The sequence below is a fragment of the Caretta caretta genome, chromosome 11 (assembly GCF_965140235.1).
Source record: "Caretta caretta isolate rCarCar2 chromosome 11, rCarCar1.hap1, whole genome shotgun sequence".
NCBI lineage: Eukaryota > Metazoa > Chordata > Testudines > Cheloniidae > Caretta > Caretta caretta.
The window spans coordinates 2297863-2315773 of NC_134216.1; the positions used below are offsets into that span (position 1 = coordinate 2297863).

A 17911-nucleotide genomic window follows, 5' to 3' on the forward strand; every position below is an offset into this window, starting at 1 on the left:
CTGGCGGCTGGTACCCGCGGGAGGGAGACGCCAGGCCCAAGCCCCAGGGAGCCAGCCGAGCTGCAGCATCCCTGGGGTTACGGCTGTTTCCTGAGCGCACTCCCAGGGCCCATTAAAGGAGAGAACTCGGCCTTTACGCTTGGCTGACCAAATCCCACTCCTAGCCCAGGGGGAGCTGAACGAAGCCTCTCTTCCCAAGGCAGATCGGGGCAGGTTTAAAGAGGCTCCCTGGCAGAGGGCTTGCCAATGGAGTGTCTGGACAGTGCCCTGAACACCTAACGCTCGTCTCAGTACTAGCCTTTGATCTACTGAGTGGCCTTGGATGGCACTGATGGGCCAGGTGCCCCCAGAACCCTTGAAAGCCTGGAAGAGAAGGGAGCTCCAGACAGGCAGAGATATGGGTGGGGAGAGCAGGGAAAACGCTGGCGCTAAGGGAGGGAGAGGAAACTAGAGGAAGCGGTGAGTGATGAAAACCCAGAGCCATGGGGCTTCCTCCCAGCCACGCTCAAAGGCAGGGAAAGCCTCTGGACTCAGGACACTTGGCCAGGATGAGCTCATGGGCCCGAAAAGAGGGAAGGACCTGAGAGAGACGGTGAGGGACAGCCTTGTGGACAGCCGGATCGAGGAAGACACTCACCGTCTGGGCCAAGTCCGTCACTGCCCCGCTGAGGTATCCCTTGTGACACCAGTTTCTTAACAGATCCAAACCTAGGAAAGGACGGGCAAGCAGTAAGATGCAGGCAACCCAGAGAGGAGGCTGGGCTCCTGGCATGTCACACCCCTCCGGGTGTCCCCGGCCACACCCAGAAACAATAGCTTTTGCCAGACTGGGCCCTTAAGTCTGGTCTCCTGCATGTGGCAGGGGCCCATATGGGATGCTTCAGGGGAAGGGGACGGCCCTAGAACACACCAGCTCACTGATCGGCTTCTTGCCCTGAAGATTTGGTTCCCCTTCTCCTAACACGGCAGTTCCAAAGAGTAGCCACAAAACTACTCTGTCTCTTTCCAAACCCAGCTGATCTGTTTCCATGGGGCTCCGAATCCCTCCCACATGAAAACAAGTTGAATCCAGCATGGATTCACCAAGGGAAGGTCATGCCTGACTAATCTAATCGCCTTCTATGATGAGATTACTGGTTCTGTGGATGAAGGGAAAGCAGTGGATGTATTGTTTCTTGACTTTAGCAAAGCTTTTGACACGGTCTCCCACAGTATTCTTGTCAGCAAGTTAAGGAAGTATGGGCTGGATGAATGCACTACAAGGTGGGTAGAAAGCTGGCTAGATTGTCGGGCTCAACGGGTAGTGATCAATGGCTCCATGTCTAGTTGGCAGCCGGTATCAAGTGGTGTGCCCCAAGGGTCGGTCCTGGGGCCGGTTTTGTTCAATATCTTCATAAATGATCTGGAGGATGGTGTGGATTGCACTCTCAGCAAATTTGCGGATGATACTAAACTGGGAGGAGTGGTAGATACGCTGGAGGGGAGGGATAGGATACAGAAGGACCTAGACAAATTGGAGGATTGGGCCAAAAGAAATCTGATGAGGTTCAATAAGGATAAGTGCAGGGTCCTGCACTTAGGACGGAAGAACCCAATGCACAGCTACAGACTAGGGACCGAATGTCTAGGCAGCAGTTCTGCGGAAAAGGACCTAGGGGTGACAGTGGACGAGAAGCTGGATATGAGTCAGCAGTGTGCCCTTGTTGCCAAGAAGGCCAATGGCATTTTGGGATGTATAAGTAGGGGCATAGCGAGCAGATCGAGGGACGTGATCGTTCCCCTCTATTCGACATTGGTGAGGCCTCATCTGGAGTACTGTGTCCAGTTTTGGGCCCCACACTTCAAGAAGGATGTGGATAAATTGGAGAGAGTCCAGCGAAGGGCAACAAAAATGATTAGGGGTCTGGAACATATGAGTTATGAGGAGAGGCTGAGGGAGCTGGGATTGTTTAGCCTGCAGAAGAGAAGAATGAGGGGGGATTTGATAGCTGTTTTCAACTACCTGAAAGGGGGTTCCAAAGAGGATGGCTCTAGACTGTTCTCAATGGTATCAGATGACAGAACGAGGAGTAATGGTCTCAAGTTACAGTGGGGGAGGTTTAGATTGGATATTAGGAAAAACTTTTTCACTAAGAGGGTAGTGAAACACTGGAATGCGTTACCTAGGGAGGTGGTAGAATCTCCTTCCTTAGAGGTTTTTAAGGTCAGGCTTGACAAAGCCCTGGCTGGGATGATTTAACTGGGAATTGGTCCTGCTTTGAGCAGGGGGTTGGACTAGATGACCTTCTGGGGTCCCTTCCAACCCTTATATTCTATGATTCTATGATTCTAAGTTGGGGTTGGTCCTGCTTTGAGCAGGGGCTTGGACTAGATACCTCCTGAGGTCCCTTCCAACCCTGAGATTCTATGATAAGCTGGGATCTGTCCAACAACCCGGCACTGGTAGAGAGCTCTCAGGCTGGCAAACAGAGCCTGTGTCGCTGGACGGGGCAGGTTATGACTGTGCCTGGTGTTCTTTGAGTTGAACTTGGCCCAGGGCACATCCCAAGAGCGGAAACCCCCTGGGTCCTCTCAAAGGAGAAGGGATGTTACATTGAATGCCCCAGGGCAGCCTGATCTCATCCCAGGGCCCATTACACCTGCCTGGTAACAACCGAACGACAGCCCAGCTTGGCGATCCTATATGCCCCAAAGCCCTTGCCAGGCTCCCTGCCAGTCACATTGTACACGGAGCCCAGCAGGGAAAGGGGCCTTCGAAAAAGCAGAACACAGAGCCAGCATTGTCCCCTTCTTGGCAGCTGGGAACCACAGTACGTTCAGCTGCCAAGTCAGACGCCGGGGGGTGCGGGCCAGGCAGAGTGAGGCCTCCCCGCTGGAGTCACCATGGCTCTGGTACCTGGCCTGGGCACATCTAACAGAGGGGGCCCTGCTGTCCTTCAGGGACCTTGCAACACGGCCCAGCGGCCTGAAGGGGAAAATGCATTTTGCCACTTGCGGGAGGCGAGAGGCCATTCAGCCTGATGCTTCCGCAGGGCCAAATCCGTCTGCAAGAGACAAAGGGGGCTGCTTTGCAGTCAGCTGCCACCCCTTGCAGAAGGCGGCTGGTTTCTAAGGGGGACCGTACGGAATGTCCAGGAACGAAGGGGGAACAAAGGCTGGGGCTGGGCCCTTTTCGGCTGCAGCGGAAATGCCGGGCGGGGCTGGGCTGGCTTCCCTGCTCATGTGGAAGGATCTCTGGTGTTGCTGGAGAACTCGAGGTCTGCCATGGACACAGCTCTTCCATGGAGGGGAGGGAGATGCTGGCTCAAAGATCTGCCTCTCAGTGTTTGACAGGCTCTGGAGCAGTCTCAAGAGAAATCACTTCCCCTCTCAAGTAGGGGCATGTCTGTGTGGGGAAGTTAGCGTGAAGGAGCTTGGGAGCGGATTTAAAGCACAACAACTCATGTGGGGGCTCTTATTCCACACGGAGTGCCCTCGTGGAGCTTAGATTAATCCGCATCCAAGGCTAGTCCAGGCTTTCCCCCAGGTACACAGCCCCTGTCCTGGATACCCCCTGCCTGTCCTGTTAGCTCCTAATCGGCTGAGAGTCTCCCAGGGGAGACAAGACCTGCATTTCAAGTGTTCAACAGGCAGAACTGTCCCCTCACTTCAGAGGCCTCCTTCATACATCGCACGGCAGCAAAAGAAGGGGGCACAGACCTGATCCCCCCCCGCTTCCCAGGTGGGAACAAACCCGAACAGACTGCAGACATTTCCCGGGGGGTTGCTGAACAATTTGAACATTCCCCAGCAGTGCTGGGATCTCAGACCCTAGGAGGGGGCCAGGGCCTGGGAAACGGCAAGTGAAACGGAGCAGTCTAATGCCCTTCCCCCGGGACGGCGGGGACGGGGAGAAGCGCTCACCGTCTCCGGTGCCGGGACGTTACTGGAAGGGCCAGAGGTTCGCAGCAAGGCGCCCGTTGCGTACCTGGAGACAGCACTGCAGCTCAGCCCTTTCGGGTGGGTGTGGGGTAGGGAGGGCGAGAGCCCCTCTGTGTAGGGGACAGCGGTGAACTCTACAGGTGCTCTGAGCACCAACCGGTCCCTTTGCCGAAAGGGGCGTGCCGACTTTGCAGGAGATACAGGCAGCCTGGCCTAACGCACAGGGGAAGGACAAGCTACAACACCCCCAAGGGGAACGGCCCCTAGGCCAGCTGGGCTCTGCTCACAGCAGAGCAAACAGAACACACTGAGCCTGGGGCTGCAGGGGCGCTCAGAACCAGTGACCGCAAAGCGGCGACCCAGCAGAGGAGCGGCTGCAGGGTGTGTGGGTGGAGGTGCTCTGCTGCATGTAGCAAGCACAGGTCTCTTAGGGACGTGATGGCCGTGGGACAGCCAGCTGGCCCCAAAACCTCATGCAGAAGGGCAGATGGTCCCGACTGGCCCGGGGTGTGTTTGTTTTTGATGACGGCACCGGATGACCAACGTGACAAGGCCCAGCCCTGCCCAGCCCCAAACAGGTGGACACACCTCTCAGGGTTGCCTAGTCTTGGGCTGTCCAACCATTTGATGGCTGCTCAGTAGCTGCGATCTGGGCTTCCCTCAGGTGCCACACAGCCTGGCACAGGAACAAGCTCCCCAGTGCTGCTGTGAAGACAGCCTGCTCCACTCAGCCCGGTGCGCCAGCCAGCTAGAGCCACCAGCATGGGGCTGCCCTGGCCAGCACCAGCGCCGGGGCTGAGATCTCCGGGGGCAGCTGGTTACCTCTGGGTTTGTTCAAGTAATACTTCAGCTCCCACTGGGCTGTGAGGATGTTGAAATAGCGCGGCTGCTCGAAGAAGCGCAGGTACCGCATGGCGATCCGGGTCGGGAACGCCCGCTCAAACTGTCCGCGCCGAGAAAACTCATCCTCTGTCTCCACCAGCACCCGCACGTCATCTGGGGTCAGGATGTCCAGGATGGAGGAGTAGAAATCCTGCAGCGGAGAGTGCCCCAGGGTCACAGAGAGCTAGAGATTCCCATGCCCCTCCCTACTGTCCAGCCCCACGGTGCTTTTCACCCCGGGACCGCAGTGCACTGGACAGTGGATGTCCCTTGAGCAGCAGGCAGGTATTAAGGAGGGGGAAACTGAGGCACACAGGTTAACTGCAGGATCCCAAAGGAGGCGTGGCAGAGCTGGGGACAGAGTCCCAATCCCTAAGTCCCCTGGTTAAACCTTCCCAACGGACATGAGACCCTGAGTGGCACAGCCCACAGGAGACCAGCCCATGACATACCACAGGCAGAGGAGAGGAGGGAGCGAGGGGCATCAGTGCCCAAGGACCCCGTCATGGAGGGCAATGCTGACATGCGATACACCCAGATGAACCTGGCAAGTGACCCACACGCTGCAGAGGAAGGAGACAAACCCCCAAGATCTCTGCCACTCTGAGCTGTGGGAAAATTCCCTCCCCACCGCACATACGGAGATCAGCTAGACCCTGGGCATGTGAGCCGGAGCCAGCCAGCCACACACCTGAGAGAGAGAATGCTCCATGCCACCTCAGAGCCCTGCCCCTCCGCGCCCGATGCCCGTCTCTAGACGTGGCTACCCCAATGCTTCAGAGGCAGGAGATTTAAAAAGCCCCCAGTATACATCCCTTCCTGACCCCTGCTGGTGGCTGACAAACCCTGAAGCATGAGCTTTAGGAACATCAGATACAAACCAGAAACAACCCCCAGGGCGGCTGAGCCCTGCCCCCACCATCACAAGCCACCCCTTTATACAGTCGCCCTCATAGGTCTGTCCTGCTCTCTCCTAGAACGAATTTATTGGTGGTCCAGGCGCCTGTCAGACAGCTCTCCCCCCGGGAGAGCTACCGCGCTACATGGAGAGGTAGGACGTCAGGATGTAACCACTGCAAACGTAAAGCAAGTGGCATGAAAACAACTGTGGAGGGAACTGGGCTGTTCAATTTTTAGGCAAATAAAGGATGAAAACCAGAAGTTCCTGAGAGGAGGCCTCATTTGACAAACTGGACTGAACCCTGATTGCCCCAGTCAGAGGGGATGCAGTGTGAAAAGGGGATAAACAGCAGGGGACTGAAATTCGGGAACATGCCACAGTGCCAACTCGTCGGGGGGGCCAGACCGAAGCAGCTGCGGCGAGTGCTGGGGAAGAGTGGCGTCTCACACCTGATCAGGTAGCTTCTGTGTCAAGTAATAAGCTCGCTTCATCTTCTCTGCCGTGAACTGCTCCGGGGCCGACTTCAGCTTCTCCTTCGTGGTGCTGCTTAGACTAAGCAAAGGATATGTGCAATCACTATTTCCCCACCGAAGGGTGAGCTCGGCTCAGTCAGCACTTCCTGCTTCCACCACGAACGCTTAGATCAGCAAGGAGACCCCCTTCCACAGCATCTCCAAGATCACTGAACTATAGCAGCAGCCTAAGGGCACCAGCGGCCTATCCCAGGAAGTGAAGAACCACCTCCCAGCCACCCGAAACAGCAGGGAGAAGTGGGGGAGAAAAGGGAGCTGCTGGATATGGAAAGCAGCCAGACCTGATGTGACGTTATGAGTGTATGGACCATATGAACTGGAACCATAAACTCCCTGAACATTAAATCTCACCAAATGAGGGTCAATCCATCCTCATCATCGTATCCGCTCATTATATCCCACACCTGAACATAGCCATTATCTGAACAACGTACCCCCCATATCTCAATGTTTGTACTTTGACCCGTTAACCTTTCACCCCCAATCAGGGGGATGTTGCAGATTATGTATTCCTTACGCCATCCAATCCTAAACCGAACTTTGCACCCCTTGATAATCTGTACCTTATTCCCTGATAACCAGAATTGTCTACGCTTAAACTCTGTACCATTTTTTTTTAGTTTTAACATCTTAATAAAATTAAGATCTCACTGAAAAGTGACAGGGCCAGAAAGAGTTAATTAACTCACAGACTGACCTGACCCGTGGCTGAACTTTAAAGACTGGTTAGGAAGAGATGTAAATGAATAGCGATTTGAAATGCAGCCGGCATTGTTAGAGGTAGAAGGGGAGATGTTTCTCAGGTCTTGTGATGTAGGCAAACAAGTCTTGTCTATGGCTATAGCTTTGATTCAAAGATCAAAAGAGGAATATTAACATGGAGTGGGCTGTAGCTCAGGAAAGCTCATGCTCAAATCAATGGGTGAGTCTCTAAGGTGCCACAAGTCCTCCTGTGCCTTTTGCGGACACTTAGGAAGACGCTTGAGTGAAGCAGTATTCTCATCTCTGTCTCTGGGAAGGCTATGGGAACCGGCGTCTGAACTGTTGATGGATAAATGACCCTGGGCTAATGGCCAAGGTGTTTGGGAGAAGGAAAGTAAAGCCGATTGTTTTCTCAGGCCAAAAGGCTGCTGGAAATGTATAAAAACCCTGGGACACGATTCTTCTTCATCTCAGATCTGCTTTGGGTTTCGAGAGGGGGAAACCTTAAGCCATCAGGATTGAGATCCCCAGTCACTGACTGGAGTCACCCTGAACACGGACATTGGACTATAACCTCTGGACTATTTCTAAAAGGACTTTTGGCCACTACAAACTCATCTCTGCTGTGTATCTGAACCTCAAGAATTGAACTCATGTCTGTCTGCATATTGATCTTTTAACCAACACTCTCCCTTTTCTTTTTTAATAAATTTTAGTTTAGTTAATAAGAGTTGACTGTAAGCGTGTATTTGGGGTAAGATCTAAAGTTATTATTTGAGCTGGGTCAGGGGCTTGGTCCTTTGGGGTCAGCAGAACCTTTTCTTTTATATGATGAGACAAGATTTTCAGAGTTTATCATCATATGTTTGACAGGTGTGTCTGGATGGAGCCCTGAGGCTGGGCACTTTAAGGGAACTGTCTTGTTTGGACGTCTGAGTCACCAGGGAGGTACTACAGAAGGTGTTTTGTACTGGCTGGGTAAATCTAAGTATTGGAATATCCACCAGCGTTTATTTGCAGTTCCCCCTGATTGAGTGACCTCAGCTGGCTCCTGGTCACACCTGGGCTAACACTTGAGCTGTAGCTATCAGTTTTGGGCCTCCTCTGAGAGGTGGTGCATTCAGCTGCACAGCACCCCTAGCTCTGAGCTTGGGGCATTGGTTCAGTCCCAGAGGCCAGCGACTGAACGACTAAGGTCACTACCGAGGGATTCCAAGCGCCCCCCGGCTCAGGAGTTCTAACAAGAGCACGTGGCCAGGTGGGATTTGAACAGCAGAGGAGGAGAAACACTGAATATGAACTGAGCAGAGATTCAGCCTAAACGGAAATGGCAGGAGCCTGCTGCGTAACTCTTATGATTAGCTGCTGACAGCAGTGACATGAAACGTTTCGAGGTTCTTTTTGATACCAATGCTGGGAGGTGCGCAGCTGCTCCTGCAATAGTAAAATGCTGCATTTAGGGAGGTACAGATCATATATTGAACGGCCACAAGTATGCAAGAAATTGGCCCTATTTTTGCTCTAGCCAGCCCGTGGCCGTGGGAGTGTGGGGGCTGGGGGGCACAGCGGGTACATGAGCGTGCCTCACAAAGCAGCTGGCAGAAAGAAGAGCTGGAACTAAATCCATTTGATCACCCCTCCTTGGCTGTTCACCCTGGTTACGTTTGGAGGCAGGGTTAGTTCTCGCATCGCCTTCCCCTTTAATAAAAGCCAAAGGGAAGGGCTGCAGGTCTGTGCGGGAGCCGTAATAAAGCACCTAGCCCATCTCAGACAGACAAGCAGCCGGTGATCGGGGGACAGTCCCTGAACACAGACTGGTGACAGCATATTCAGAGGTGCAGGTCAAATGATGAACAGCAGAGACTCCTGCAAACTGAACAAGGCACAACTGCCCCTGTGAACTTGCAGTTACAGCCACAACGGCCTGTTTTGCACGGACACTTAACGCTTGGACCTCTGCCCATTGGTAGCCACTTCCAGGGACAACAGGGTCCAGACTTGCCAGAGGGACGGCCAGTGCCCCGGATCATCTCCCCTCCTTGACGGCCTTCTGTGGTCGCAAGAGCGCTCAGATGCAGCAAGGAACCTCCCCTCCCCCGCCAGGAAGAGGAAACGTTGAATGTGGTGACAGCACCAAGAGCAGCCCATCCTCTCCGAGGGACAGATATGCAGATCAGGCCCCGGATGCACTGAACCTGATCACGCTGCAGCTCGTGGGAACACAGGGCAAACCTACCATGGTGCCTCTCTGGGCCCACGAAGGCCTTTGAGGGTTTACAGTGGAAATGCCTGCCAGGAAGTCTAGTGGCTAGTTACACACAGGGTGGCTCCACCAATAGGAGGATGCACACAGGTAATGGAGCATGCTGGGACCGGCGCGCTGCAGGGTACCCCTGCGGGTTAAGATCAGGGCAGCTGCAGGCCACGTTCCCATGGGTCAGCCTAGGCTTAACAACTTTAATATTTAAAAACCAGACACTCTAGCAAGAGGGACCCAAAGCCCAGCCCCCCATTCATTCCCCTTCCCCCTACCCCGTCACTCACTGCTTCCCCCTCCCCCCTGCCCAGGTCGGGAGGGACTGGCCTGCGCAGCTGGGCTGGGAGCTGCAGCTGCCCGACAGGTAGGAGGCAGCCCCAGCTGAGTATGGGCTGGTGCAGGCAAGGAGCCAGCGCCTCCCCCCACCACAGTAACCAGACTCGGGTGTCTGGTCAGTATTTCTGACCAGACACCGTCAGATCCCCTGTTCAGACTTTACGGTCAAAAACTGGGCACCTGGCAACCCAAGGTCAGCCTTGATTTAGACTGTCAGCATGGCTTAGAGCCTCGGGGGGGAGGGAATGCCATGGAGCATCGGCAGCTGGGCATGTCCATCCCTGCTAGAGGGTCTGGAAGGAAGAGGCCACATAGCCAGGCCCTTCTCAAGCCTCGCCCTGACCTGATGGCGGAGCTGCTGGCACTCCCTGAGCCTGATGCCACGTCGTCCAGGTTGGGAAGAACAAAGCCAGCCAGGTTGAGGAGATCCCGGATCATCTGGCCCTTGATGCTCACGTCCAGCGGCGAATTGGAATGGAGGCTGCGAGGAAATCAAACGGACCTGTCTGAGCTCCAGGAGCCCTGCCCGCCTCCCCCAGCTGGAGAGCCATTCATGGGGCTTGTCTGGGTTCAGTTTGATTGAATGCTGGTGGCAGCTACGAAATCAACAAACCTGGGGACTAGCGCCCCCTCTCCACGGAGGAAGGGACAGCACAGGCAGCCTCACTGCCTTGAACTCATGTGCCTCAGCCCGCCCTAGACAGAGCCCTGCCTGGTCAGCCTGGGGGTTTCTCTGCTGAGGACACTGAGGGGGAGGACTGGTGCCCAGGCATCCATTAAAAACCGGAACCACCCATTCCTTTCCCTGGTGTCAGCGGGCAGCTGCAAGACCGTTGTCACTTTCGCTGTCTGGAACGTAGAAACTGCCGAGCCACCTCTGACCCACCGCTTCATCTATCCCCATCTCCTACTTCAGGATGCATCAGCGAAAGCCAGGCCGGTCATGTACGCAGGGAATTCCTTCGGGACCCAATGGCCAGGCGCTTAGCTCACAGAGCAGGAGGGCTTCCCAGCTGCACGCAGTGGAGGCATTCTGCTCCCCATGACCTACAGACATCTACGCTCGTCAGGTCTAACTAGGCCACAGCCTTGTTGCCCAGTCCCCTGGGGGTATGAGACGCAGCCCTGCTCCGGTCCCTCGCAGCGCTTCAAACAACGCAGTGCCTTCCTCTGAGCGGACGGATTAGGTAAGGGGAGGTCAGGGTGCTCCCACTTAAAGAACGGATGGGTCGGCATCACTACCAGGGCATATCTCCAACTGCAGAGGTCTAGGACCCCAGAGTCAGGAGTGAGCACCCCAGCTCTTACGAGGCGACTGGCTCGCCCAACCCCAGCGGCGGGGCACCAGAGAAAGCTGCTAGGACCGAGAACACACAGGAAGAGTCCATGCTCGGTACGATCTCCCCCCAGCAGGAGCGAGTCGTGCTCCTACAACACGAAGCAGGGTTCGACGAACGGCAGCGTGCGTCTTTGATCGCAGACAGGGGCACGGGGCTAGCTAGGGAGCTGGTACACAAGGGTCACCCCCCGCCCAGCGACGCAGGGGAATGCCAGCGGCCTACCTGGGGGAGATGTTCACTTCCAAGATCCAAGGCTTGAGGTTCTCGTCCAGCATGACATCGAAGCCGAAGAGCTCGTGGCAGCAGTACGGATGCCGCACGTACATTCTCACCAGGCTGTTCACGTAGGGCTCGGACCTGACGGCAGGGGAGCAGACGCTTGGTTTCGGACGGGTAGGCCACTCGCACGTTCCCAGCTGTCTCACTGCTGCTGGGCATTACTCCCCAGCTGTTTCAACGCACCCTCTGGGAGCAGAATTAATGCCAGGCCAGCCCCGTGTGGAGCAGCGGTGCAGCACGCCACCACGCCTGGGGCTGAAGTCAGGTCCCGAGGGATCCCCCTAGAGCAGATCTGCAAGAAGCCACGTCCAGGCCCAGGCTGGGAGGATCTGCTTTAAGAATAAGATTCCCCCAGCACGAGAGAACTTCCTGCCTCCTTCCCCATCCAGAGAGGGGTCAGGGCAGCTAAGCAGAGAAACGAAGCACTCGAAGGCCTTGTCCCCTGCTGTGCACACAAGGTCACGTACTCACAGAGGTTTCTCTCCACTCAGTGCATGGTGGGAAGGGCCACGTGCCTTCCAGCAGGTGCCATGGAGAGGAGAAAATACACCCACCCCTTGGTTGTACCGAGAACCGGTCCTGACAGATTTGCCTCAGGAAGCAGAGAGAGGTGGGATCCAAACTTCCCAAAGGGCAGCTTGGATCCAGTTCGTGGGTCCAGCCCCAGCGCTAGATGGCCACTGATCTCTGGCTGCTATTATGGCTTTGAGGACAGAGCTGGATGTAGGGAGGGCTCTGGCGAGAAAGCCAAGAGACAGGGGCTTTCAAGCACAGTGGGGTCAAGGAAGAAGGGGTCTGCAAACAGCCCCAGCTGCTGTGGACTCTCCTGCAGAGAGGCTGGGAGGGGCCCCAGGACTCACGCAATGATTGTTTTGATAACGATGTCCTTGATCTTCTCCCAGATGGCCTCGCTGTTGACCCCCTTTTGGCTCAGGTAGCTCCAAAGCGCTTTCAGTGCCCTGTGGAGACAGAGAGCAAAGGGAGGTCACCAGATCCGGCCCTGCCTCCCAGCATTCCCTTCAGCCCCAGCACATCAGAGGTTAAAGGGAGCTGCTTCCCTGCTCTTAGCTAGGTCCCAATGACCCCGGAGCCATGGTGGGGCACCTTACCAGGAAACAATCAATGCTGGGCAACCAGGGGGAAGGGCCAGTGCCCCCTTCCCAGAATGAGAGCCCCACACCCTCCCCTTCCCGCAGGCAGCTGCCCTCCGATTCTGGCTGCTGCTCTTGTTGGGCGTGACGAAAGAACTGATGAGAACTACACATGTACCACGCTCTTAGCGGGACGCCCCAAAGCAACCACTTGACAGGGGTGTCCCTTGCTGGACCAGGCCCTGCACAAAACTCTCCCTCCAGTATTCCTTCCCGAGGCAGCTACCAGGCTCCAGCTAGATTCCAAGAACAGACATTTCTGAGCCAAAGCAGCGTCCCCAAGGCTGTATGGGTGAGGGAAACAGGAGCCCCCGGGGGTTTGGAGATTCCCACACCACACCCAGCAGGGCAGAAAACAGACCAGCCCATCCAGATGCTCACCCAGGGGCCCTCAAACTCTGTTCAGTGATGGCCCCATTGGCAAGGGGTCAGGAACCCAAAGGTTACGTCATGCGGCGGAGAGGGGGAAGGTTCCCATCGCCTTCATCTTTAACATGGCAACGGCAGGTCTCAGGGCGCAACGCTGCATCTCTCGGGCTGGGCAGCAAGTGGCATCATGCACCATTTATAATGCTGCCAAGGCCTCGGACCCCAGTGCCTGTACCCAGACAGGAACAGCCTGGCATCCTGGGAACTCGTCACTTGGGGGGCACTGCTGCATGGTGGGGGAGAGCAGCCAATGGACACATCACAGAACACCCACGGGCAGAACCACCCCTCCCCCCATTTTGCGGAGCAGGCCTGCTCGGAAGCGATTAGCAAGATCTCCCCAGTGCTGCTCCCTGTGCAGTCAGGCAGCGGTGGCAACGTAACAGACAAACGTGGCATCTCTGCTCCTCTGAGCCCGGCAGACCCAGCACAGTGACGGGAGGGGCCTGGATCCCCATCAGCCCAGCAGAGCTGGCCCAGTGCCCAGGGAAGGGGGCCGGGAGGCTGGAGCCTCATGCATCAGAATTGTTAAGCAAGTTCCAATGGCACAGCCAAATTCTGCCCCCAGAAATACACCCACTCCCCAGAATGCTCTGTTCTACCTCTGTACCCCAAATTGTGGAAGCTGGGAGTGGAGACGTGAATGGAGACAGAGTCTGAAGACAGCAGGGTTGCACCGATGTCAGTTAGGCAGAAAACGACTGGCAGAATCTCTTCTATAGGGGATGATTCACGAGCCAGACAGAACCCAGCATATGAGCCTCAGATTCCAGGGAGAGTGAGTCGGGGTGGCAGCGAGAAGGAGGTTTTTATACGTAACCCAAACATGGAGTCAATGGGGCCATTCTGAGAGACTCTGCAGAGCAGAACTGAAAGGTAAAAGCCTTGGAGCGGCAGCAGAGTGTCGCATCACTCAGCGGGGCAGGCGTCTTTTAGCGAGTCGTGTGGCACATGTGATCCAGGGGACCAAGCCCCGAGCCGGACTCAGGAGACCCGGGTTCTAGTCCCAGCTCCACCAGTGACCCTCCCCTCCTACTTTGGCCAGCCCGCTCGCCCGCTCCCTGCCTCAGTTTCCCCACCTAAAACAGAGGTGCTGCTGCTGCACCCTGGCAAAGCGCTCTGAGCTCCGTGCACAGAAGCAGGATATAAATGCTCCTATACCACCCAGTGAACCAGCACAATACCACTCAGTGAACCAGAGTGCAGCGAAGGAGAGCTGCCCTTGCCCTGGTCTCTGCCAATGCCAGGCACCGCCCCCCCAGCCCCTACCATTTGTGCCCTTGACAAGCGGTCTCGTCCGAGTTGGATTTGTACTCCGCGTTCTTCTTGTTCACGCTGTAGTTGGTCAGGTGCATGAACTTGTTGCTGAGGCTCTTCATGGAGGAGGAATATCTGGGCCGGGGAGAAGGACAACGAACAGCCAATCGGATACTGAGCCAGGTATTGCCAATAGGCGTGGGGCTGGCAGCACGAACTCCATTCCAATGCCAGCTCCAACACAACCTTGCTGCCTCCCTCCCAGGAGGGCACACTAACGGCCCTTCTGCCCACCGCCCACGGGGGCTCAGAGCCAGGGGCACAAGAGAACACGGTCTCCGATGGCCCCGAGCACCCGCAGCTGTGATCTCTTTGCTGCGCATGGGGCTGCCAGCATCCCCCTCCCAGAATCGAACCTATCAACACAAGCTGCGTCCCGCTAGGGGAGCGGCTAACACACTGTAAGCACGGTGTGTCAAAAGGCTCCCGCCTGCGGAGCCCACCACGGCCACCCCCATGCAGACAGTGCTCCCCCTGGGGACGTACTTGCAGCTGGCAAAGCGCACTAATCCATCTTTGAACAAGTAGATCCTGAGGGGATCGTAGCAAGTGACGTAAACATAAATCCTCAGGTCAAACTTGCTCCCGCCAATGAGGTAGGGCTTGTGCAAGTATCTGCAAAGAACAAGAGAGCCAGGTAAGTGGGATAAACTCTGTATGGCACAGGAGGGGGCCTTCCCTGATCATTGCTGCAGGAGACGCAGCATCTCGGTGCTGGGAGAAGGCCTGGCACCAGCAGCTGGTGGGCGCAGTACCGAGAATCACTACCCAAATAATGCAATTCGAGGACTGAGCTTTCCACAAGGGAGACCCTGCAGTCCTATGGTTTCCATTCTGAGCCCTGTTTTGAACCAATCTGCCTTAAAACAAATCCAATCTGCATGAGCTTTCTTACTAATGGAGGAGGGAGCAGGGAGGTTAATTGCACAAGGCATTTAGGAGATAAGAGCTTAGGGAAGGAGACGTTTTTCACACTTGTAAGTTGGTGAACGTTGCAAAGGGCTACCTCCGACAGACTCCCGGCTCAGTTTGGGGAAGAAAGCTGGTGGGGAATTTCCCATCAGAAATGCCCTTTTTGCAAAAACCAAAATTTACCAGGGGAGAAATTTCAATTTTGCTGTAACATTTTGATCTTCCATTGGAAAAAACTGAAACCATGGCTCTTCATCTGGAAGTTTGTCAATTTCTGCCAAGGGGTGACAGTGAAATTGACCAGGCCCTTCCAGGCAGGCAGCCAGCCAGCTGAAGGATTCTGCTTTGGTTCTCCTGTCAATCTCTTCCTTCAAAAATTTCACATTTTTGAATTTTTATCCTAATTTGGGATGGAAAAGTTTTCAAAACCATGGAACTTTTCGCTGGAACAAATTTCTGTTTTCCAGCCAGTTCCATTTCAGCCTTGCGGGGAAGTTTCTGAGTGATTTGCCTACAGAATTCACAGCTTTGCTGGCTGGAGCAGAAAGCCACCAGGACTACATTACAACAGATCTGTATTTCACGGGGGGAGAGCTGAAGTTGGAGCTTCTGCCAGGCAGATTATCTGAGGCTGATGCTGGAAGAAATGATTTCAGTGTTTGCCACAAACTGTTTCACAAAGAGGAAGGTTTCCTCCAGGTATGTTTCGGGAAGAAGCTCTGCAAAGGGAATAATGTCCCTGCAGCCCTGCTCTCTAACTACATGACAGACCCACTGAATGATCAACAGGAGGACAAAGCATCCCACAGTTATGTTAATTCTTCAGCAGGAATAAAGGTTTCCTGAGCTATATAGGAAAGACAGGAAGTACAGCAAGAGACCACCCCGGCTTAACCAAGAGATCTTCAATGATCTAAAAATCAAAGAGAGTCCTACAAAAAGTGTAAACTAGGTGAAATTATAAAGGATGAATATGAACAAATAACAAATAACACAAGTATGCAGGGACAAAATTAGAAAGGCCAAGGCACAAAACGAGATCAAACTAGCTAGAGACATAAAGAGTAACAAGAAAAAATTCTACAAATACATTAGAAGCCAGAAGACAACCAAGGGCAGGGTAGGCCCGTTACTCAATGGGGGGGGGGGGTGAGGGGGGGAGAAAACAACAGAAATTGTGGAAATGGCAGAGGTGCTTAATGACTTCTGTGTTTCGGTTTTCACCAAGAAGGTTGGTGGCGATTGGACGTCTGAAGTAGTGAATGCCAGTGAAAATGAGGTAGGATTAGAGGCTAAAATAGGGAAAGAACAAGTTAAAAATTACTTAGACAAGTTAGATGTCTTCAAGTCACCAGGGCCTGACGAAATGCATCCTAGAATACTCAAGGCGCTGACGGAGGAGATATCGGCGCCATTAGTGATTATCTTTGAAAAGTCATGGAAGACGGGAGAGACTCCACAAGACTGGAAAAGGGCAAATCTAGTGCCCATCTACAAAAAGGGAAATAAGGACAGCCGGGGAATTACAGACTTCTGTACTGTCACGGAGTGTGGGGGAGTCCAGGCCCTGCACCCCTCTTCCTGGGTGCCACTGAGACTCTCAGCCAGCCAGTAAAACAGAAGGTTTATTGGACAACAGGAACACAGTCCACAACAGAGCTTGTGGGTACAACCAGGACCCCTCAATCACGTCCTTCTGGGGGAGCAGGGAGCTTAGACCCCAGCCCTGGGGTTCCCTGTGTTCCTCCACCCAGCCCCAAACTGAAAACTAAACCCACCCAGCAGGTTCCCTGCTGCAGTCTCCGTCCACATTCCTGGGCAGAGGTGTTACCTCCCCCTCCCCCTCCTGGCTCAGGTGACAGGCTCTCAGGTCTCCCATCCCCAGGGCACATTCCCAGGTCAACACTCCCCCCTCCCTGCTGAGTCACATCGTCACATGTACCCAGCAAGATAATGGAGCAAATAATAAAGCAATCAATTTGCAAACATCTAGAAGATAATGAGGAGATAAGTAAGAGTCAGCATGGATTTGTCAAGAACAAATCATGTCAGACCAACCTGACAGCTTTCTCTGACAGGGTAACAAGGCTTGTGGAGGAAGCAGTAGACGTGGTTTATCTTGACGTTAGTAAGGCTTTTGATACGGTCTCGCATGACCTTCTCATAAACAAACTAGGGAAATGCAACCTTGATGGAGCTACTATAAAGTGGGTGTATAACTCTTTGAAAAACGCTCCCAGAGAGTAGTTATCAGTGGTTCACAGTCAAGCTGGAAGGGCATAACGAGTGGGGTCCCGCAGGGATCCGTTCTGGGTCTGGTTCTGTTCAATATCTTCATCAATGATTTAGATAATGGCATAGAGAGTACACTTAAAGTTTGCGGATGATACCAAGCAGGGAGGGGTTGCAAGTGCTTTGGAGGATAGGATTAAAATTCAAAATGATCTGGACAAACTGGAGAAATGGTCTGAAGTAAATAGGATGAAATTCAATAAGGACAAATACAAAGTACTCCACTTATGAAGGAACAATCAGGAATCAATTTTGCACACATACAAAATAGGAAATGACTGCCTAGGAAGGAGCACTGAGGAAATGGGTCTGGGGGTCATAGTCGACCACAAGCTAAATATGAGTCAGCAGTGTAACACTGTTGCAAAACAAGCGAACACCATTCTGGATGTATCAGCAGGATTGTTGTAAGCAAGACATGAGAAGATAGCAGCTGGCTGACCGGCAGTAACAGCCAGCAGCTGGCCGAGTTCCTCACAGAGCCCTGCCTGCGGAGCCAGGTTAGGAGGCAGGACGGGGAGTGGACAGATAGAGTGATGCACATGGGGCTGCTAGAGGGACACAGACTGCGGTTCAGAAGGGCTAGTGCGGGGGCAGACTGGGCCACAGGCTCAGGAGCTAGTGGGGTACCAGCATTGAGCCGGGGCAGATGTGCCTCA

The 17911-nt window shown here is 54.3% G+C and overlaps 2 protein-coding genes across 5 annotated transcripts in view; one reads left to right on the forward strand and one right to left on the reverse strand.

Moving 5' to 3' along the window:
• ARPC2 (actin related protein 2/3 complex subunit 2) overlaps positions 1–17911 on the forward strand; it is a 308635-nt gene that overhangs the window by 34710 nt on the left and 256014 nt on the right. The gene's annotated exons all lie outside the window — the stretch shown is intronic.
• The window catches only part of TTLL4 (tubulin tyrosine ligase like 4), a 49085-nt gene that overhangs the window by 2169 nt on the left and 29005 nt on the right, over positions 1–17911 (reverse strand). For all 3 annotated transcript variants that reach the window (XM_075117690.1, XM_048868679.2, XM_048868678.2), the window contains 8 exons: positions 14535–14663; positions 14001–14123; positions 12012–12110; positions 11095–11229; positions 9876–10013; positions 6154–6256; positions 4744–4954; positions 638–708 (listed from right to left, as the gene is read on the reverse strand). In XM_075117690.1, coding sequence (XP_074973791.1) covers positions 638–708; positions 4744–4954; positions 6154–6256; positions 9876–10013; positions 11095–11229; positions 12012–12110; positions 14001–14123; positions 14535–14663 — 1009 coding nt within the window. The remainder of the gene's footprint in view (positions 1–637; positions 709–4743; positions 4955–6153; positions 6257–9875; positions 10014–11094; positions 11230–12011; positions 12111–14000; positions 14124–14534; positions 14664–17911) is intronic.